The 23353-nt window shown below is 47.2% G+C and overlaps 1 protein-coding gene and 1 pseudogene across 2 annotated transcripts; one reads left to right on the top strand and one right to left on the bottom strand.

Moving 5' to 3' along the window:
- Positions 1-1230: 1230 nt before the first annotated feature.
- Positions 1231-9766, bottom strand: LOC120658262 (transcription initiation factor TFIID subunit 4-like). Of its 2 annotated transcripts, XM_039936493.1 has the most exons (3): positions 9630-9766; positions 2618-2893; positions 1231-2270 (listed from the first exon to the last, which is right to left on the bottom strand). In XM_039936493.1, exons 1-3 carry the CDS (start codon positions 9647-9649, stop codon positions 1337-1339), a joined length of 1230 nt encoding a protein of 409 aa, XP_039792427.1. In that variant the 5' UTR covers positions 9650-9766; the 3' UTR covers positions 1231-1336. The 2 variants fall into 2 exon arrangements, with proteins under 2 accessions (XP_039792427.1, XP_039792428.1); XM_039936494.1 differs by lacking the exon at positions 9630-9766 and having other exon boundaries at positions 2618-2782.
- Positions 9767-19887: 10121 nt separating this feature from the next.
- On the top strand, positions 19888-22507 carry LOC120658261 (annotated as a pseudogene).
- The last annotated feature ends 846 nt before the right edge of the window (positions 22508-23353 follow it).

Genomic DNA, 23353 nt, shown 5'->3' with positions numbered 1-23353 from the left:
TAGAGATTTTTGGTGGATGATATTGGAACATACGATACATTGTACTCTTTTCTTTATGTGAGTTTTTCTTATTGAGGTTTCTCATATAAAGTTTTTGATGAGGCAACGTCAACATAAATTTATATGCTATATCATTTAGTTTTCTCCACCGGGATTTTTAGAAGATGATATTTGAAGCATATTGACCATAGGGTCAAGGTGTTATTAGACTAAGACTTTGGGTTATCTAAAGGGTCTACTGACATTGGTTATTGTATATTATGGTGTTTCTCCTTATTTTCCCACTGGGTTTGAAGGAGTTTTGCCTAGTATACCCGAATTACTTTGGTTTTTCCCACAGGATTTTCCAAAGATTCTCCTCACATTTTTCCTGAAAGGGTTTTTGGGGAGTTATATATATCACATCTCATGATTTTTCCCATTGGATTTTCAAGGAGTTATTTGATTGATTTCAAGACCACAAGACGATCAAATTGATTACAAAGAAGAAGAAAATTGATCAAGGGGGAATGTTATGAAGAAATTTGTAGTAGTGATCAATTTCTATAATAATTAATTAGTTTAGTCATTAGACGGTTACCTTTCTCGAAAGGGCCAACTCACGAAGGGGCCATTCACGAAGGGGCATGTCTCTTCGAGAATATACACTCTTTCCCTCTTGTACATATATAAGAAGTGGTCTAAACCATCAATTAATACAAATCAATCATTACATTCCTCTCTACGTCTAATAGTTTAGATACTTTTAGCGGACATATTCATGATTTACTCTCTGAACTATACTATAACCGAATATTGTATTACAAATCGTTTGCAATAATTTGTTGGTAAACCGAAGTATATGCCATGACTTTACATTCACCCGTGTGTGTAGACACACTAACACACACATATACACACGCAGTCTTTTCTTTAGAGAGTAAAATATATTTTAGACCTTATTTAGATCACTTTGTATTTTGGTTTTTTAGATTTTTGAAAGGGAATTTTCAACATTTGAAGTATTAAATGTAGACTAATCACAAAACTAATTACAGATCTCGTCTGTAAACTACGAGAAGAATCTAATGAGCCTAATTAATCCATCATTAAAGCATGTTTACTGTCCATTTGTGTAATGTGATTTATTTTTCGACTATATTTAGTATACCATGCAAGCGATTTACAAAAATTTTACATTTTGACTTTATGGATGTCTTATTATATTATATACGTAGTTCATTGCGCGTGTGAGTTGGAACACCAATGACATTGACAAGCAATCCTTAAAAAAGTGGACGGCAATCATCAGACATTTACAACGTCGCAGCCTCGCAGGACTCTCAAGAGTCAAGAATCACAAACTGACGCAGTTCAGGAGACAAACTCTGCTCCTGATAAGGTTCCTGAACAGGCGCTCCAATACCTCCTCGAGGCCTTCGATGCAGCCCTCCAGGGCCTGCAGCTGGCTCTGAGCCTTCGTCTGGCCATCGCCACTCGCGACATCCTTGATGCAGAGAGAACCGGACGCTGCTTCATCATCAGCGTCAGCACGAGCGCCCTCTTCATCCTCCCCGGACGACGCCGTGCTCCTGCTGTACAGCAGGGCTCTCGAGACCAGCGACCACTTGCTGGTGGTGCTCGGCCTGACGACGGCTTGCCTGAGCAAGGCCTCCAGGGACGACTGAAGGAGAGACACGGTGAGCTCCCTCACCTCCGCCAGCATCGCGACCGGCCTCGGCGCGCCGCCGCAAGAATCATCCCTGGCGGTCTCGGCGGCGGCGGCGGCAGCGCGCTTGCCGCACCCTCTTCTGATCGCCCTGCTCGCCTTCTTCAGCGCCGCAGCGTACGCCTCCACCCTGCCGCCGACGACGGCCGGCGCCACGTCGGCCCGCGGCGGCAGCTCAGGAGGGTACCCGCCGCTCGACGGTGCCTGCGGAGCGCCGAGCGCAGGTCCCGGACCTGGTCCTTGGCGGCGGCGAGGCCGTCCCTGGCCGCGCCGCAGAGGTCCAGCAGCGCCACGGAGCCCTCGAGCTCGGCCTCCACGAGGCGCCTGTGCCGGGGCAGGCGGAGCGCGTCCCAGTTGGTGGGCAGGCGGACGACCTCCTCGACGTACTCGTGCAGGTCGCCGAGGTCCTGGAGCAGCGCGCGCAGGGCCGGCGCCGGCGGCGAGGGCGAGGGCGAGGGCGGCGACACGAGGGCCCTGAGCCGCCGCAGCTCCTGCTCGGCCTTGAGGACGAGGGCGTGGGGCCGCGTGGGCAGACTGATGGACCTCAGGTGGGTAGCCATGGCCTCGTTTGGTTGGTGCTAGAAATCTAGCACCAATAAATAGTAAACAATTTTGACCGTTAATTATGGTGTCAAACAAAGTCAGTTTACAAAACCAATTTCAGAACCTCCGCGCTAGTGACCTGAAGAATCTAATGAGGTCTTTGATCGCGCGATTAGAGGAAGGTTACTGTAGCATCACTGTAGCAAATTATCGATTAGTTACCGTCATTAGATTCGTCGCGAAAAGTTACACCCATCCCTAAAATTTTTTTGCAATTTGACTTCATTTAGTGTTTCATGCAAGCGAGATTCTTTTTTCGAGAAGTGTGCGTGCTAGAAAACTAGCATTGCCAAACAAGGCCCATGGATCGTGGCAGGAGAAATGGGTCGGACTCGGAGATCGGAGGAGAGATGGATCAACCGAGCTGTACAGCCGCTGCCGTCCGTGTCCGTGTGTGTGATCAGACCCATTTCTGCTGCAGCCATTTTAGACGCAAGAACACCTCCACATTTCTGAAGCCCGGCAACGCGAACCAACATGTGCGAGTTGCAGATGACATGGGCCGTGGGGACACCGTGGATCCGGTAAGCGCTGTCGTCCCGTGCAACTTGCATTGCGCGCTGTCTTTTGCCCTTGGTATAACTAATCTGTTGGAGTAATGGGCTTGGCCCATTTATTCTAAAGCATTAAAAGAATTTAAAGCCCACTATTAATGCTAGGGAATCAATGTTTAATTCCGTACCGGGAATTGAGGAGGATCTCAACCGACTTAAAAGGTGGACTTCTTGTACACCACTTGTGAAGCCGGTAAGAGGAGGACGGTGAACCACACGCGCGCGCGCGCTCGCTCGCCTCGCCGGGCCGTGGCCACGGCCACGGCCACGGCCCCGAGGCGAGGCGCGGCGCGGCCGGGCGGTGCGGTGCGGCGCGGTGTGGTGGCTATTTTGCCGTTGACAGCAATTAATCGTGCGATTAAACGTGCAATTAAATCTGTAATTAATGGCCATAACCGCATCACCTAAATGACTCTGATGGTGTCCAGGTTCAACGAACCTGAGCACCTGAGTCACTATATAAGGAGTGCCATTCCCCTCATCCATCCTGCACCAGAGCACTGAGGAGGCAACTCGGCTCCTCTCTTCTCCCTCTCCAGTTGCAACAACTGAGTTCCCCAACGCTAATTTCTGCGCAACTGAGTTCCCCAACGCTAATTTCTGCGCGCACAGAATTAGCGTGAGCAGGCCTCCGAAACCTTGCTCGCCTTGAGATCCTGCACGGGATAGGCGGGCAATCAGGTTTTTGGGTAACGCTTTAGCGTGACTGCTCAAAAATACTAAGGCTTTGCCCGATTGTACGACTACTTCCTGGTGGACGAGCCGAACGACTACGTCGACTACATTCTGGTGGCCGAACGACTACGTCGACTACATCTTGGTGACCGTTCGTTGGTGACCGTTCGTGGGACTGCACTGCGAACTTCTTCCTGCACCGATTTAGTTCGACTACTTCGACTGAGGCCAACCGAGTAGATGTCTACTCCAGTTGGTAACAGCGCAGCCAATGCCTCCGGCAACGGCCCCGCTTTAGGGTACTCCCTGAAACTTTGGTTATTTATATTGTTTATGCTTATATGTGTGATAAGTATAAACATGTTCACATGTTTTATTTTACTCCTTAAAGTCATAGAAATATTGCTAGTTTATACATTTAATTTTGGAATTAAAATATACCGAAAATTGCCTAGATTTCTAACAATCCAAAAACCTGATAATGTTAATAGGCTTTCGGTATCTAGCTTTGCTGCATCAATCAAACCATCATCTTTTGATGGTTCAAATTACAAACGTTGGCAAGAGCGGCTTATACTGTGGTTAACATTATCGAGAGTGATCCATGTGAAAAAGGGTAAGCCTGAACAATTCTCTCCAGAGGAAGGGAGTGCGTTCGATGAGGCTGATATCCTCTTTCGAGGCTTGATCATTAGTGTTCTCGGTGATAACCTGGTGGATTCTTATATCCGGCTGCCAACTGGCAAAGCTTTGTGGGATGCTCTTGAGGCTCAATATGGAGTATCTGACGCCGGGAGTGAGTTGTATATCATGGAGCAGTTCCTTGAGTACAGGATGGTCGAAGACCGTTCTGTAGTGGAACAGGCTCATGAAATACATACTCTGGCAAAAGATCTCAAAAATTGCAGCAAAGAGTCCCCATGTGTGTTACCCAATAAGTTTGTGGCTGGAGGTATAATCTCTAAGCTGCCACCTTCTTGGAGGGACTTTGCTACTTCTCTAAAACATAAGAGACAGGAGTTCACAATAGATGGACTCATAGGGACTCTTGATGTTGAGGAGAAGGCGAGAGCAAAGGACATACGTGGGAAAGGAGTTGTTGGTGCTTCAAGTGCCAATCTTGTTCAGAAGAACAACTCCAACAAGAACAAGAAAAAGCCACCGCAGAACCAACCAAAGACTAAGAAGACAACCACTTTTAAGAAGAAGAAGAAGACGGGAGCTTGCTATGTGTGCGCTAGTACGGATCACTTTGCTGCAAAGTGTCCGAACCGCAAAGGCAACAACTCCGCCAACATGGTTATTAGCGAGCCTGGAGGAACTTCGGGGTACGGTAATTTATTACCTACTGTTCTTTCAGTCTTTGGTTCACCCGAGTGGTGGGTTGATACTGGTGCTAATATTCATGTTTGTGCTGATGCTTCTTTGTTCTCTTCTTACCAGACCGGCGGGACTTCCTCCTTGCTGATGGGGAACGGATCACATGCGCGTGTTCTTGGTGTTGGTACGGTAAATCTGAAGTTTACTTCGGGGAAGACCGTGCAGCTGAAGAACGTGCAGCATGTCCCCACCATCAAGAAGAATTTAGTCAGCGGCTCTCTACTGTGTAGAGATGGTTTCAAATTAGTCTTTGAGTCCAATAAATGTATCTTGTCTAAGTTTGGTACTTTTGTTGGAAAAGGTTATGAAAGCGGAGGTTTGTTCCGTCTTTCTTTGTCAGATGTTTGTAATAAAATTGCATACAATGTTATTAACGTTGATGAAACAAATGTTTGGCATTCGAGGCTTTGTAACGTTAATTTTGGTTGTATGATGCGCTTAGCTAATTTGAGCTTAATTCCAAAGTTCACTTTTGTCAAAAATTCTAAGTGTCATGTATGTGTTGAATCAAAACAAACTCGTAAGCCTCATAAGATCGCGGAGGCAAGGAGCTTGGCACCCTTAGAATTAATTCATTCCGATTTGTGCGAAATGAATGGAGTGTTGACAAAAGGTGGTAAAAAATATTTCATGACTTTGATTGATGATAGTACTAGATTTTGTTACATCTATTTGTTGAAGTCAAAAGATGAAGCTTTACACTACTTTAAAATCTATAAAGCTGAAGTAGAAAACCAACTTGAGAGAAAGATCAAAAGAGTTAGGTCAGATCGTGGTGGCGAGTATTTCTCAAACTTATTTACTTTATTCTGCGAGGAACATGGTATTATTCATGAGAGGACGCCTCCCTATTCACCTCAGTCAAATGGGGTTGCCGAAAGAAAGAACCGCACTCTAACGGATTTGGTTAACGCCATGTTAGATACAGCGGGACTTTCCAAGGAATGGTGGGGTGAGGCTATATTGACTGCATGTCATGTCCTAAACCGTGTTCCTACAAAGAATAAAGAGATAACTCCTTTCGAGGAATGGGAGAAGAAAAGGCCAACACTGTCATACTTACGTACATGGGGTTGTTTGGCAAAAGTGAGTGTGCCAATAACCAAGAAACGTAAGCTTGGACCTAAAACTGTGGATTGTATCTTTCTAGGTTATGCTATTCACAGCGTTGGATATAGATTTTTAATAGTGAAATCTGGAGTACCTGACATGCATGTTGGTACTATAATGGAGTCCAGAGATGCTACATTTTTTGAAAACATTTTTCCCATGAGAGATGAAACAAGTTCATCTAGGCAAGAGTTCATCAAGGATGATGGCTCTGCTGAGCCGATAGAACACAATGAACATACACTTGTAGAAAATTCTGAGGAGGATAACAATGATGCTCCGAGAAAGAGCAAGAGACAAAGGACTGTAAAGTCTTTTGGTGATGATTTCATTGTATACCTCATAGATGATACACCCAGAACCATTGAAGAGGCATATTCATCTCCTGATGCTGACTATTGGAAGGAAGCAGTAAGGAGTGAGATGGATTCTATTATGTCTAATGGAACCTGGGAGGTCGTTGAACGTCCTTATGGATGTAAACCGGTTGGATGCAAGTGGGTGTTCAAGAAAAAGCTTAGGCCAGATGGTACTATTAAAAAGTACAAGGCTAGGCTTGTGGCCAAGGGTTATACACAAAAAGAAGGAGAAGATTTCTTTGACACTTATTCACCAGTTGCCCGATTGACCACAATTCGAGTGTTACTTTCCTTGGCAGCCTCTTATGGTCTTCTCGTTCATCAGATGGACGTTAAGACGGCTTTCCTCAATGGAGAGTTAGAAGAGGAGATCTATATGGATCAGCCGGATGGGTTTGTATCAAAGGGTCAAGAAGGAATGGTTTGTAAGTTGTTAAAATCTTTATATGGTCTCAAGCAAGCGCCTAAGCAGTGGCATGAAAAGTTTGATAGAACTTTGACCTCTGCCGGCTTTGTTGTGAACGAAGCTGACAGATGTGTGTACTATCGCTATGGTGGGGCTGAAGGAGTGATTTTGTGCTTGTATGTGGATGACATACTGATCTTTGGCACTAGCCTTAATGTGATTAAGGAAGTCAAAGTGTTTTTATCTCAAAATTTTGAGATGAAGGATCTGGGAGAAGCTGATGTTATCCTTAATATAAAGCTGGTAAAAGAGATCAATGGTGGGGTGATTCTTACACAGTCTCACTATGTGGAGAAGGTGTTAAGTCGCTTTGGTTATAGTGACTATAAACCTGTCTCAACACCATATGATGCCAGTTTAATTCTTAGAAAGAACAAAAGGATAATGCGAGATCAGCTGAGATATTCTCAGATCATTGGTTCATTAATGTATTTAGCGAGCGCTACAAGACCTGATATCTCGTTTGCTGTAAGCAAACTGAGCCGGTTTGTTTCAAACCCGGGAGATGATCATTGGAAGGGTCTTGAAAGAGTAATGCGCTATCTGAAGGGGACAATGAACTATGGAATTCACTACACCGGGTACCCAAGGGTACTAGAAGGGTATAGTGATTCAAATTGGATTTCTGATGCTGATGAGATAAAGGCCACAAGTGGATATGTGTTTACACTTGGTGGTGGAGCTGTTTCCTGGAAGTCTTGCAAGCAGACCATCTTAACGAGGTCAACTATGGAAACAGAACTCACAGCATTAGATACCGCCACTGTTGAGGCTGAGTGGCTTCGTGAGCTCCTTATGGACTTGCCGATAGTTGAAAAACCGTTACCGGCAATCATAATGAACTGTGACAATCAAACGGTAATTGTCAAGGTGAATAGTTCAAAGGATAACATGAAGTCATCTAGACATGTGAAAAGGCGGTTGAAATCTGTCAGAAAATTGAGAAACTCCGGAGTTATAGCCCTGGACTATGTTCAGACGGCTAAAAATCTGGCAGATCAGTTTACAAAGGGTCTTTCACGAAATGTGATAGACAATGCATCTATGGAATTGGGCTTGAGACCCACGTGAGTCATTCTATAGTGGAAACCTGTCCTATGTGATCGGAGATCCCGTGAATTAGGATGGTGAAACAAAACTAAAGTCTGACTGTGAGAAGAGAACCTTTGTGAAAAGGGCTCATTCCGTGTATAAGGTGCATTTCTCTTCTAATCTGTATGGCAGGTTGGTCTATACCTTAATGTGTGCCAGGTGGTTTCTTTTAAACAAATGAGTTGTTTTCTTGAAACAAAAGATGTTGTCCTACAGAACATCTGAAAGGAACACACCTATATGAGTTTGACCACTGGTCATGGTCTATGAGAATTGGGTATTCTCTAGAAACTCATGAAGGGCCTGGAGTATGACTTATAAGCTCCAAACCGCGGGGATGCTTTTGCAGCCTAGTACCAGTGTAGGGCTCTGGTCAAACTTGTTTGCACAAAACTGGCAATTCAAGGCATAGTCCATTGCACAGTTGTGAATAAGTGTAGCCTTTGTCCTAGATGTAAGTTCAACTTAACAGTCTCTGTCGAATACTGGTATATCAATGAGAGAATGAGGGTATTTCTAGTGTGGCTTAAATTTCTTGGTGGGGATTGTTGGAGTAATGGGCTTGGCCCATTTATTCTAAAGCATTAAAAGAATTTAAAGCCCACTATTAATGCTAGGGAATCAATGTTTAATTCCGTACCGGGAATTGAGGAGGATCTCAACCGACTTAAAAGGTGGACTTCTTGTACACCACTTGTGAAGCCGGTAAGAGGAGGACGGTGAACCACACGCGCGCGCGCGCTCGCTCGCCTCGCCGGGCCGGGCCGGGCCGGGCCGGGCCGTGGCCGTGGCCGTGGCCGTGGCCGAGGCCGAGGCCGAGGCCGAGGCGAGGCGCGGCGCGGCGCGGCGCGGCCGGCCGGCCGGGCGGTGCGGCGCGGCGCGGCGCGGTGTGATGTGATGGCTATTTTGCCGTTGACAGCAATTAATCGTGCGATTAAACGTGCAATTAAATCTGTAATTAATGGCCATAACCGCATCACCTAAATGACTCTGATGGTGTCTAGGTTCAACGAACCTGAGCACCTGAGTCACTATATAAGGAGTGTCATTCCCCTCATCCATCCTGCACCAGAGCACTGAGGCAACTCGGCTCCTCTCTTCTCCCTCTCCAGTTGCAACAACTGAGTTCCCCAACGCTAATTTCTGCGCGCACAGAATTAGCGTGAGCAGGCCTCCGAAACCTTGCTCGCCTTGAGATCCTGCACGGGATAGGCGGGCAATCAGGTTTTTGGGTAACGCTTTAGCGTGACTGCTCAAAAATACTAAGGCTTTGCCCGATTGTACGACTACTTCCTGGTGGACGAGCCGAACGACTACGTCGACTACATTCTGGTGGCCGAACGACTACGTCGACTACATCTTGGTGACCGTTCGTTGGTGACCGTTCGTGGGACTGCACTGCGAACTTCTTCCTGCACCGATTTAGTTCGACTACTTCGACTGATGCCAACCGAGTAGATGTCTACTCCAGTTGGTAACAGCGCAGCCAATGCCTCCGGCAATGGCCCCGCTTTAGGGTACTCCCTGAAACTTTGGTTATTTATATTGTTTATGCTTATATGTGTGATAAGTATAAACATGTTCACATGTTTTATTTTACTCCTTAAAGTCATAGAAATATTGCTAGTTTATACATTTAATTTTGGAATTAAAATATACCGAAAATTGCCTAGATTTCTAACATAATCAAGCTCATCATCATCGTCGTCGCTGTCACAATTATCGTGTCCAAATAATTTGGGGTTCATCAGGCGCGTACTAGATGCGCAACCATCTTGTTCATCGATAATATGCAGTTGGACTGGATATACTATACAACAACATCACGTGGGTGGCTACTACTCCATCCGTTCCAAATTATAGGTCATTCCAAAAATTTTGGAGAGTCAACATTTTTCAAGTTTGACCAAATTTATACAACAAAATAATAACATTTACGATACCAATTAAATATCATTAGATTTTTTATTAGTTATATTTTCATAGTATACCTATTTAATGTCATAAATTTTTGTGTTTTTCTCTATAATTTTAGTCAAACTTTGAAATGGTTTGACTCTCCAAGATTCTTAGAATGACTTATAATTTGGAACGGAGGGAGTAGATTACTGTGAAAAACAGTCTGCATGTCCTTAGAGGATTGCTCAAGTAATCGGCTAATCACGTGGGTGATCAGAGCCAAATTAAAGTGTTTCTGTGTGGGTAGCCCTGCTAATGATTTGGGTTAAAATGGGTTTAATGGATTGGATTTTGATATGGATTGTATTTGAGTGGATTCAAATGAGTTGTACTAGATAATGGGGTGGAGTAGGATGGGTTCTATGTAAATATAGATTGGGGTGTGATGTTAAAAAAATCTCGGTGTCAGGGTTTGTGATGTTTTCTCAACCGGAAAGCAGGTTGCTTTCTCTTAATGAAAACGGTGAGGCATCGTAAACCTCCGGTTGAGTTTTTTTGTTTTCCATGTGTAAATTTTTCTTTGTTGTTATTTTATTTGAGCAAAGATCGATGTGATGCCTGTCTAAGATGTAGCTTACGCTCAAAGCGGGAAAACGTGGACCTCAGAGAAGAGTAGAAGACGCTCCTGACAGTAGGATTCAAAATCAATTCATGCTTGGCCATGTGGTTCCATAGCACTAGGTAGTGCTAAAAACTTTGACCATTAATTACGAGTGTCAAACTAAGTCAGTTACAAAACCAACTTCAGAACCCCTGCGCTAGGAACCCAGAAGAATCTAATAAGATCTTTGATTGCATAATTAGAGGATGGTTAATGTAGTATCACTAGTCAATCATCAATTAGTTATCGTCATTAGATTCGTCGCGAAAAGTTACACCCATTTCTGAAAAGATTTTGCAAATAAACTTCATTTAGTACTGCATGTATGCAAGATTTTTTTTTCCGGCTTGCGTGCGCTAGAGAATGCAGGAAGAAAACAAACAGGGCCAAGCACATTAAGCAAGGCGACTCTGCTCTGAACAATATGCCTGAACGGATGCTCCAGCCCGCTCTCCACGGCCTCCACACTGTCCTCTATCTCCTGCAACGGATTGCCGGCGACGCACAGCCGCCGTGGGGAGTGGGGAGCACGGTGTCCCCTCCACGGAGCGCGCGCGTGCTGCTTCACGGATGCGGCGCCGTCCCTACGCGCTCGCACGGGTCCAGCAGCTCCGCGGACGCGTCCAGCCCCGACTCCACGGCGCCGGCGCGCCTCCTCGACAGCGCTGAGCACGCCGGCGCCTATCTAAAGTTCACTGGCCTCCAGGACGGCAGGCGCACCGCGCGCCGCCAAGCAGGCACAGACCGCGAGTAACAACTAGTCAGGTTGGCGCGCTACGCACGCCTATACATAAAAACATTGATCTAAAATATTAATAGAAAGATAACTAGGCTCTCGGACAGGGGCTCCGGTGCTGTGTGCCGCCAACGGCTACCGGCTCGCCCGTGGGCTGCGCTGGCCAGCATTCGCAACGTCCAGGGGTCTGAAGTGTACTCGTCCGTCTGGAGCGGGCAGCTGAGGGCCTGTGTGTGTGGGATTTTTTTCATTTTTGTATTTAAAACAATTAAAATTTCAAAAAATATTTGGCGGTTTCGAAAAATTTCAAAATTATACCCCTATCACCCCTTGTCTGGGCGACAGGGGACTGTCGCCCTCTGGCTGGGCGACAGGACCTAAATGTAAAAAAAATTACATTTAGGTCCTAGCACCCGTGATGCATTAAACAGCGAATTTGTAAAATCGATATAAAATCGTAGAAAAATTGGAAAAATACAAACTCAACTGTTCTGGATTCTATGAAACAAGATCTACAACTTTTGTTATATAAAGTTTTTCATTTGATCAATGTATCTTGCTCTATTTTAAATACTAGTTTAATGCACTTTTATTTAAATCTCAAGATCCATCCTTTGGATGCAGGTCACCTTTGGCTAGAGTGTTTCATATGGTGAGAATAGGATTGTACAAAATTGGTAGATCCAGAAAACATTTCTAGAATAAGTTTTTAAATTAAATCTTGCAATATGTCTAGTTTAAATGAGTTATTTATCCATACTGCTATGCTGAGTTTTAGAAGCCATAACTTTTACAGTACCATTATTTTATTTTCTAAGAGCTATAAAAAAAAGTTTGGTAAATTTTAGATAAGCACAACTAGACCAAATGAATTATGACTAAGGTAAATGCAATAAATCAAGAAAAATAGTTCTTGTACCTAAAAAAATTTGAAATAATTCATTTGGTCTAGTTGTGTTATCTAAAATTTACCAACTTTTTTTTGTAGCTCTTAGGAAATAAAATAATGGTACTGTAAAAGTTATGGCTTCTAAAACTCAGTATACCAGCATGGATAAATAACTCATTTAAACTAGACATATTGCAAGATTTAATTTAAAAACGTATTCTAGAAATGTTTTCTGGACCTACCAATTTTGTACAAGCCTATGCTTACCATATGCAACACTCTGGCCAAAGATGACATGCATCCAAATGATGAATCTTGAGATTTAAATAAAAGTGCATTAAACTTGTATTTAAAATAGAGAAAGATACATTGATCAAATGAAAAACTCTATATAACAAAAGTTGTAGATATTGTTTCATAGAATCCAGAACAGTTGAGTTTGTATTTTTTCGATTTTTGTACGATTTTATATCTATTTTAAAAAGTTTGTTGTTTAATGCGTCCCGGGCGCCAGGACCTAAATGTAATTTCTTTTACATTTAGGTCATGTCGCCCAGCCAGAGGGCGACAGGCCCCCTGTCGCCCAGGCAAGGGCGACAGGGGTATAGTTTTGAATTTTTTCGAAACCGCCATATATTTTTGAAATTTTAATTTTTTTAAATACAAAAATGAAAAAAAAAATCCGTGTGTGTGGACTGGACCCGGAGGTTGCGGCCCAGCTTGTCATGTACGTACCGGACGAATTCCAGCGGGCCCGCCGTGACGGATCCGATCGGCGTTGGCCTCGCGGTGGCAGGCAGGCGGCGCCACCTCGCGCGTAAATTTTGCTTCTTGTTGGTTCCCCGTCGGCGGCGTAGACAGGCGCTGCGTCGCGTCGCTTCACGCGTCGCGCCCTTAACGGAGGTTGCTTCGAATAAAAAAAAATTCTTCTACTGCTGTTGAGTATTCATGCTTGAGTCACCGTCTGGACATCGGACGTCCCCAAGAGGGAAGGGCGGAACGCAGGGTTGCCACTCCATTTGGTGTTCTGCGATGACAAATTTAGTGTTTGAGCGTATCCTTCATTCCTTGCGTGTGTAAGAGTTGGGAACTGTGTGCTAAACTCCTCCGTTATCATTGGAAACTGAAGGCCCAGGCCATTTTGGGCCCTCCATAGCTCCCAACATGATAATGTATTTCTAAATGTGACATCCAATGTGTGTATATGGTTCTGTGTGTGCTAAATTGTTCTTAGTTGCAATTGCAATTTACCTTGCAATTGCAATAGAGTCTGGAGTGCACTGAGCAAATACAGATTATATCCCACAGGAATGCAGGGTTCTATACTACTATTTCAGCAACGTTTGAATTTAGCTGCAATACATCTTGATTTGCAGGTCAATCAAGCACTAAAACCTCTTTTTCTTTAAGTGCTAGCATCAATGTGACAAGTCATGGGATCAGAATTTTTTTCCGTCATCAACCTAAAACAATTTGTCAAACTAACAGCAGAAGTACCAGAGCCTAGATTCAGAACTTGAGACATCTACCGAATGGAAGATACACCTGAACTCAATGCACACCACCCTGGATTTTACACGCTAGCAACACAGTTAAGACATAAAATCTGACGACCATGATGGTTCTGGATGGCTTTCTGGCTATAGGATACGTTGCCATCAAAGATCGATTGCATCGAAATTACACAAGAATCATCCCCAATTCTACACTTTAGCATAATCACAGTTGCAGGAATGTCAAATGAGGTGGAGTAATGCCATACAGCCATGTCAGGATAAATGCAAAAATTAGGCATTCACAGGATAAATGAACAAGGCAGTTATCGCTAAGGTTGTACTAAGGTAATGAGATCAAAGCTCTCAAGTATGCCACAATGGAGCTTAAATGATATATACAGCCAAAGCATGGACCAAGTAATAATGAGAACTAAAGATTTAGGTACTTAGCTCCTTCAGGTGGAATGAACTTAGCATAGGCCATAGCAATAATCTTAAGACCTCAACGAAGCGCAGCTGATCAGAAAGGGAATCAGCAATCTATCATGAGACTTCCTAATCATTCAGATATGAGAACTGGGTGATGATGTCTTGGATGCCAAAGAGGATATATAATCTGCAGCTTCATACAGTTCCTTCCTCCTCTGAGCAATTGTTGCTACCACGAACTCTTTATGCTCAGCAATGGAACCAACAAGTTGCAGCAGCTCTCTCGCAGCTGCCTAAGTTTCTTCATCATCTTTGAGTATTGCATCTTGGAGCCTCTTCTCCGAATTCTACCAAATCAAATAGAATTTCATTTAAATTATCTGATTGTGAATGTCCTATACATCTTTAGTATTGAACAAAACAAATGCGAAAAGTACCTTCGAAAATTCATCTGCCTCCTTTTCAACAGAACTCAAATCATTGTACTTTTTCTCCAACTCATCTTTCATTCGTCTCGCTTCAGCTGTGCATCTTGAGTCATCATTTGTGATTTCACAATCCAGCAAGCTCAAATGAGCAACCATCTAGACAACAGCAAATAGAAGAGGTTTGACTTTATTATTTTGCAATAATTATTCTGTAAGAGTCCAGAACAACTTGAGCTGTATGGTAAAAGCCAGGGCCAAGCACTTGTCCATATTGATAATTGTTTAGGATTACCATGAAAAGAGACTGGGATAGGGAATTCAAGAACACCCAAAAAAAGGCTGCAAGCCGCAGTAACATCATATAGATGAAATGCTACACAGAGGGTAAAATAAAAAAAATCCATTTAGAAATATTTGAAAACTGCTCCAGCACTTGACTGATTATTCATCATTTTATTTCTCCGACTCTGTGAATTAGATAGCCTCCAAGATACTCATTAACCCAGCATACATAAAAGATGCAATGGAGTTCTTTCAGACGCTGTGGCGGCTCCTTTTATTTTTCCCGAAGTACAAAATAAATTAAGATAAAGGTGGCAGGACATCCACATACGTGTTAACAAATAAATCATGACCGCTGCTCTTACTGGAAGATAATATGGCTTGGGAATAGTATATTGATTTGTTGGGTTGATCTCCACCGGTTTGGCCCAACGGTCAACTGGGTCCTTGACTCGCGTCCTGATCGGGGACGCCCAGCCCAACACGGCTGGTGAGCCCCCGTCGCACAGTGCCATATAAAAGAGGGAGGTGGGGTCAGTGGCTCAATACACGAGGTTCGCCGCCGCCCTGTTTCCCCACCGAGAATCCTAGTCGCAACCCGATCTTCGCGAGGCACTGAAGCGACGGAAGCCTGTCGCCCCTGCGCCACGCCGCCATCGACCTCTACGTCTCCGGCGTCCCTGCAACGGCCACTACACCGAGCGTCGCCGCCCTAGAGCGGATCTACATCGACAAACCAGTGATGGACAGCGGCTCGAGCTCCACCGACGAGGGTCTCTCCTCTCCCTCTCTGTGTTTTCTCTCTGTTTTGTTGTAGATCTAGGATCTCTTGTATCATGTAAAGAAAAGTTCAAAGGAAACCCCATGGGATATACTCTCTGGTGATCCTAAAGATCTAACATGATTATGGGGGTGCAAAACACGTGTACATATATTGGCAAGGAGGTCCTAGCAGTGGTTTATAGAATAGCACCAAATCAGGGAGATCCCATAATCTAATTTACAACACATCAGTATAGTCCATGGGACAAATCCAAAATCTGATTTACAATACAACAAAAATGTTTTTCTTTCATAAGTCAAATCCATTATTCATGTTTACTTCACCATAAACTCATGAGTAAATATATATTAATATAAAAGGGTGGTAGGGCATCTACCTACTTTTTAACAAAAAATCATGATGCCCCCTGTTGCACACTTATCTATTGAAAAGGCATAGATTACACAACACTCAAGTCAAATCACAACACATCAAAATACAACGATGACATGAATCCAAACTTCAATTTCCAATCACGGCCCCAGTGAATCATAATTGGCCAAGTTCAAGTTCAAATACTAAGGGCTTCTTCACCATAAAGTTGATGCGTAAATATGCTCAGTGCCCACTCCAGGCAGAGGCGTCTTGTTACGGGCTAAATTCCACTGGTGGGCTTACTCGATGAGCACGGCCTGTTACCGAAATCGCAGGGGCCGTGCGCCCGCGTTTGTTTGCTCTGTTGGGCGGGTTCTGTTGGGATGAATTTCTTCGATAGGCCTACTCGCTACTCGGTGGGCGAGCCTTCCGTGAAGCTTACTATTTCCGCAACCACTCGTCTCGTCGTCATGCCATCCACTAAAAAAACAAAACAAAAAACAAACTCGTCGTCCTGCCAAATTTCCAGTGAGCTGAGCGAGCGGGGTCGTGGCGAAGCGGCAGTGAAGCTTCCATCCATCCAACGCGTAGCCCCCCTATGCCGTGACGCCGCCCGGCTGTGGGCGTGTCGCCACCCAGCCCCGCAGCCAATCCGCGAGAGGTGGTTGCTCGCACGGCACGGGTGAACAACATAGCTAGGACTAGGAGCGCGGTGCGCGGTAGGCAGGCACCCCCGGCCGCGGCCAAGAAATTCCTCGCACGCACGCGGTGGTCACCCGCCGCCAAAGCAAAGCCAATTGCCAAGTGCTAGCAATTTCTTCCGCGGCACGCTCGCCTCTCCCAGTTCTTTCTTTTCCCACATCACACAACCCCGCAAAGAAATCCCACCGTTGGTTCGCACGCACGAGGCCGGAAAGCAACGTTGTTAGGTCGCAACGACCGAACCCACCTGACGCAACGCAATGGTGAAACGGAGATTTAATTATATATAATATTGCCATGGGAGACGTGCATGATCCGGGCCGGCCTAATCCACCAGCCGGCCAGGTGCCCCCGCTAGTGGGTCCTAGAGGAGAGGCAGCGCGTCGCCGTCGACGGAGCCGAGCGCGTCCATGTCGTAGATGCATGCATCATGCGCGGTGTAAGGAGGGAGAGTTGGGCACGCCATGACGTCCTCTGGTCGGCCGGTCGCCTGGTTCCCAGCAGCTGCTAAGGCCCTGTTTATTCCCACCTCATAAGCCTCGTAAACGCAAAAAAAAAACCGTCACATTGAATATTTCGACACATGTATGGAGTACTAAATAAAGTCTATTTATAAAACTTTTTTCATAGATGGGCTGTAAATCGCGAGACGAATCTAATGAGCCTACTTAATCCATGATTTGCAACAGTGATGCTACAGTAACCGTCCGCTAATTATTGATTAATCATGGATTAATTAGAATCATTAGATTCGTCTCGTGATTTACAACCCATCTGTGCAAAAAGTTTTGTAAATAAACTTCATTTCATTTAGTACTTCAAATTAGTAAGATGCCAACGAAAAAAATTTGCGCTCGAACTAAACAGGGCCTCAACAACGGATCTAAACACAGCCTGACAGCCTGAGATGAACTCGACTCCTTCCTGACGCCAATGCGATATATCTCGCACATCGGGAAGCGGCGACGGTCGATGGATACCGGGATCTATCATCACAGCTTGACACGGTAAAACTTTGACGATCGAGTTACCGATAGCCAGCTTCTGTTTCTTTTTTTTTAACATACGTGGCAATTGTTAAATGGATCGATGTACTATAGGCGTACCGCGTGCAGCAGATAGCAATTGCTTGCTGCATTGACGAGAGGAGCGAGAGGCCTGGCGATGCACGGGCGCCACTGGCCGTGCCAGCGTCAGAGGAGGCTTTAGAGCAAGGTTTATAATATCGCCGCCCTGCCGGCAAGAACAAACTCCAGCTTACCTAGGTACTATCTTTTTTATTCCGTGACTGTAGCTTCATTTATTTCATGAAAGCGACATCAGCCAATGTCCAGCGGAGGAAGCAGCATTTGTGGGACCAAACAGTCCATGCGCCGGCTGGATGCTGCGTCTCGCCGCTCGCCCGCTACCTTCTCTCTCATTCCTTCTCTCTCTTTCACATATGCATTTCGCCAGCTAGATGCCGATTGTAAAACTTGCTCTAATTAGTATCAGTTAATTCGACTCGCTTTTTACATGACGAGGAAGAAGGTCACCCACCCAAGCACGACGAGCCGGATCAATGGAGTTCACATCACATTATTGTTACCGGCCGGGCAACCGCAGGCAGCAGCCGGAAACATGCATGCTACGTCGTACTGCTGGACTGTACCTTACCCGGCCGTCGAAATGAAGCCGAATTGGGTCGGATCTGATGGACCGAGCGATCGTCCGTCGTAGATCACTGTGAGTTGGTAACCGTGTGCAGTGTGCCGGCACGTACGTGTAGCCGTGAAGTAGCTAGGTGCAGCGAAATTGAATGGATCGGACGTGGCGTTAGCCTTTGGCACCATGCCGCCATGTCGATGATCAAGGCGCCACACTAGTATTGTGCGTTTGCTGGGCGACAGTACAGCACAGCGGTAAGAAAAAAGTTTGCAGTACTGGCCGGCCGGGAGCGAGTGGTGCTCGCCAGTCGCTGATCACCATCACGCCATGCATGCAGATGGGTTCGGCACCCGCGCGCGAATGATGGTGCGTTTGGTTCCAGAGCGAGATGGAATGCAGCGATTCCATTTCTAAGGGTCTGTTTAGTTTATTTTGCAAAAAATTTTTGCAAAGAAATCTTAGTCATTTGAAGTACTAAATGAAGTCTATTTGCAAAACTTTTTGTATAGATGGGTTGTAAATCGCGAGACGAATCTAATGATGCTAATTAATCCATGTTTAATCAATAATTAGCGGATGGTTACTATAGCATCACTGATGCAAATTATGGATTAAGTAGGCTCATTAGATTCGTCTCTCGATTTGCAAATCCATATTTAATCAATAATTAGCATAAGCATAGATTACTGTAGCATCACTGTTGCAAATCATGGACGTCGACACCATAGTGCAGTGGAGTAGCATAGCTTGCATACAGGTGGCGTGCAACCAATGCCAATAATTTGGGTCTCGTTTAGATGCATGCATGCCGTAAATTTTTTGAATTTTTTTAATATTTGAAGTACTAAATATAAATTAATCACAAAACTAATTACAGAACTCGTCTGTAAACTTCGAGAGGAATCTAATGGGCTTAATTAATCTATCATTAGAGCATGTGTACTGTAGTAATTTAGTGTCTAATTATAGTCTAATTAGGCTCATTAGATTCATCTCGCAATTTACAAGCAAACTATGTAATTTATTTTTTATTTCATCTAGATTTACTATTCCATGCATGTAAGATTCTCATTTGATGTTATAGTTTTGGAATTTTGAATTTCGTATCGTCGGATCCCTTTTGCAAAGCCACACACAAAAATAATAATAATTTGGTCTAATGCAAACACGTTGATCAGGTTCACCTTCTGGCTCTGAACCTGTTGGAGTGCATGGACTAAGGGACACCTGCAGAGCTGGGCCCTGAATTCTACTTCTACGCTCTAATCCTGCAAGCAACAATCATGTGGCGAGACTACTCTTCCTTCCCGCACACCACCAGCTTCTTCCAAACATCAATCAGACATGGCCCAAACATGTGCAGAAACCGGGTCAATTTCGTGGCCCGTCCTTTTCAGAGCGAGATGAACCGCCAAGCTTCAGTGTTTTCTTCAGCTTCAGTAGTGTATTTTTATTTTTCTACAGAACACAGCAACGGGTGCCCGCGGCCACCTTGCGGGACCGGCAACCATCGTCTTCCCGAGGCGGGGAATTGAACGCACGCAGTCTTGCAGAGGCAGGCGGCACCACACTAGCGAGCTAGCCGGGAGCCCGCGAGCACCGCGCCTGGCCCGACCGGGTCGGACGGGACGGGGATTACTCCCGGCACATGGGCGCTGATCAATGGCTGGCGGCTTTGCTTAACCCTAGCTAGCTGCTGCCGTGCAGTACCGGTAGCCGCAGCGCGGCGCGCCAATCAGCTCTCGTCTCGCTCTGGAACCCCACCATGGATTCATGAAAAACTCCTGTTCCCGCGGGGTCCCCGGCCCAAAAGCGCGCCCTTTTATATCCGGCCACAGGAACACCAGCACCAGCGCGCCACGCACAGCAGCTTCAGCTACTTCGTCCCTCCGTCGGGGCGAAAGAGCTCTGTCGCGGAGACGAGGAGGTGTGTGTGTGGTAGGAGGAAGCAGGGGAGGAGGATGGAAGGGGCGGTCGAGAGGAGCAGGGGTGGGGGCAAGCAGGGGCCCGGCTCCGGCAGCAGGTTCAGGCGGGTGTGCGTGTTCTGCGGGAGCAGCTCCGGCAAGCGGAGCAGCTACCGGGACGCCGCCGTCGAGCTCGGCAGGGAGCTGGTGAGCACCGGGCGCGCCCCCTTGATCCTGTCAAAACTTGTGCACTTGTTTGGTTCCTGGATGGCTGGATTCGCTCGAACCGTATCTCTTGTGAACCTGTACGCATACCAACAGGTGGCGAGGAAGGTGGACCTGGTGTACGGAGGCGGCAGCCTGGGCCTCATGGGGGAGGTCTCCGAGGCCGTGCACAAGGGCGGCGGCCACGTCATTGGGTCAGTCGTCTTCCTCGTCTAGCTCGCCCCGGCCCTCCCGGCTGCTGCCGCGCCGTGACGACTCCAGTTTTCCTCCAGCTAACTCTGCTGTTGGTTCTCCTTCTTCCTCGCAGCGTCATACCGACGACTCTGATGGGCAAGGAGGTAAGGGGGGAGGCGTTGCCGGACGCCCGATTGCCCGCTCGGCTTCTTCCGCCGGCCGGCCACCTCCACGGCTGATTTTCTCGCCTGCCAACCTTTTCAGATCACCGGGGAGACGGTGGGCGAGGTGCGGGCCGTGGCGGGCATGCACCAGCGCAAGGCGGAGATGGCGCGCAACTCCGACGCCTTCATCGCGCTCCCGGGTAAGCAAGCAGCCGGCCGTGCTAGAGCTCGAGATCGATGTCTGAAACGTAACAATCAGCATGAGCATGAGCGCATGTCCATGGCTGGGTGCGTGCAGGCGGGTACGGGACGCTGGACGAGCTCCTGGAGGTGATCGCGTGGGCCCAGCTCGGCATCCACAGCAAGCCGGTGAGTGGCCTGGTGTACTGGCAGGACTAGTGCGCAACGCGTGCCTCTGCGCGCCAGGCGTATGTATGAGCAGAGGAGGACACCAACAACTTGGATCTGCAGGTGGGCCTGCTGAACGTGGACGGGTACTACAACTTCCTGCTGGCCTTCATCGACAAGGCGGTGGACGACGGCTTCATCAAGCCCGCGCAGCGCCACATCTTCGTCAGCGCCCCCGACGCCAGGGGACTCGTCCAGAAGCTCGAGGTACGGACACAACCACCAACGCCGCCGCCGTGACCTGGTCTCATCCCTGCTTTGCTTGCTGCCGGCGGCGTGCCCGCCGCCCTGGCGCTCGATCGCTGGTCGTCCTCCTTGCCGCTTTGGTGTGCAGTGGTGCACCAGTGCGTGGCTGGCCCACCCGACCGACCCCTCTTTTGTTTGTCCCGTGGTCAAGGCAGTCACAGAGGGGCAGCGTCGCACTCGCCTGATGCCCTGCCGCTCTTTCTTTCCACTCCCCTTTCGTTCCCCGTGCGCAACGGCACCGGGTCCTTTTGCTTCCACGCCCACAAAGCGTCCAGATTCCTTCTTTACTTGCTCCACCTACACTGTTGGGTCGGAACAGTCTTAGGGGCCGTATTTTCAATGACTCCTGGTACCCCTCTTTAATCTGGTCACCATGCATGCATACTCCTACCTATATCGCAGGCAATGATTGGGTTTGATGCTAGCAGTACTAGTAGATTCATAAGCACAGCAAGTGTGTAATTCTACAGTAGATGGCGGCTTGTTCTGACTACCTGGTCGAGCTGAGCCTTGTGCCAACTAGCAGCAGTAACTAATCATGCTTATCAAGTACTAGATGACCTGAATAGTAGTAATAATGTGCCCTGAGCATGCATGGAATGGAATGCAGGAGTACGAGGCGGTGGCGGACGAGGACCCGGCGACGCCCAAGCTGCGGTGGCCGGTGGGAGATCGAGCAGGTCGGCTACAACGCCGCGCTGCAGGCCGAGATCGCCCGCTAGCTAGCTAGATCTCGCCGGCGGCCCGGCGTACCATCCTACTACTGCAGGCAGCAAGTTCGACCACGGGAAACGGGGGGGGGGCTTCACGCAGAGATCGATCGACAAAACGCCTGGAGGATTTCGTTTTTTGGGTGGCCGGGCGTTTATTTTGCTCCCAGATTGGTTGCTATCTAGCACCTTTGCTGGCCGGTGGCCATGTACTGTTGTACTCGTACCCATCCACGTGTATCCCTAGCTAGTACGTAGCCATCCATGATCTGCCAAGTGCTGTCGCTATCTACTTACTAGTAGAGCGAGGACAGCACTTGTTCCCTGATGTGTGTGTATTTTGGCGTGGTAGCAGGACATCCATTGACCGTTGCTGTAAAAACTTGTTGTCCAATCGACCACCACCTGCATGTTGTCTACTCTATCTTGATCACCCGCGCGGAACACATAACGTTCCGCCAACGGGGCTTATTATTAAGCTTGTACTACGCATATATTTTCACTTTTTTCAGAATGCACCTCTGACCAATAAACGAGAGGGGAAAAAATAAAGGTGCCGGCGAAGTGCTCGTACTCTCGCTGCCTGCACAGCCACGAGGGCAGCCAGATAGGCTGTATCCACGCATGTACAGATGTACTCGTACCTAGGAGTAGTACTGTATGTCAAACGAACACGTCGACGCAACCGCCAACACGTGTTAAACGGGGTGCATGGCAGGGTTGGCGGCGGCCGGGCCCTCCTCCCCGTACGCCAGGGCCGTACGCACGCACGACGACGAGCCCCGGGAAGTGCGCCCAGCTGCTCGATCGCCTCTCGTACGTGTCGGAGCGGGATACGCACGCGCGTACGTACGTACGTACGTGTACAGGTACGTACTGTCGTCTTCCGTACGTGCACTAAGCTAGCGCGCGAAAGTAAACGGGCCGGCCGCTCCACGGACGTAGTACTAGCTCCCCGCGACTTGCTTTCCCTACCTGCACGTACCTGCAGGGTCCGGGAGTCGAGGACCCCGAAAGCTCTTCCGCCATGCCGCGCGCCGGCCCCTGCACGTACGCGCTCGGGCGGAACGGTGTGGCAGCGTGCCATGCGAGCGAGCCTGCTGCACGGCTGCACCCTGCACCTGCCTGCCGCCGCGTTCGACACAACTAACGTGCGCTGCAGGGTGCAGGCCCGCTACGATTACATCTCCAAACAAAAAATTATAGTACGAGAGAAACAAGCGGCAGCACATGAAAATTGTAGCGCGCTGAACGTACAGTTTTGTGGC

Source organism: Panicum virgatum, chromosome 2N (genome assembly GCF_016808335.1).
Source record: "Panicum virgatum strain AP13 chromosome 2N, P.virgatum_v5, whole genome shotgun sequence".
Classification (NCBI taxonomy): domain Eukaryota; kingdom Viridiplantae; phylum Streptophyta; class Magnoliopsida; order Poales; family Poaceae; genus Panicum; species Panicum virgatum.
This window is presented reverse-complemented; position numbering and strand designations above follow the sequence as displayed.

Bases quoted from the DNA above. Each gene is read 5' to 3' on its own strand.
- LOC120658262 (XM_039936493.1), bottom strand. From the start codon at position 9,649: ATGATGATGAGCTTGATTAT. The intron at 2,894-9,629 runs GTTAGAAATCTA...CCAACAGATTAG, and splicing joins ATGATGATGAGCTTGATTAT to TTATACCAAGGGCAAAAGAC. The intron at 2,271-2,617 runs CCATGGGCCTTG...AACCAAACGAGG, and splicing joins CCCATTTCTCCTGCCACGAT to CCATGGCTACCCACCTGAGG.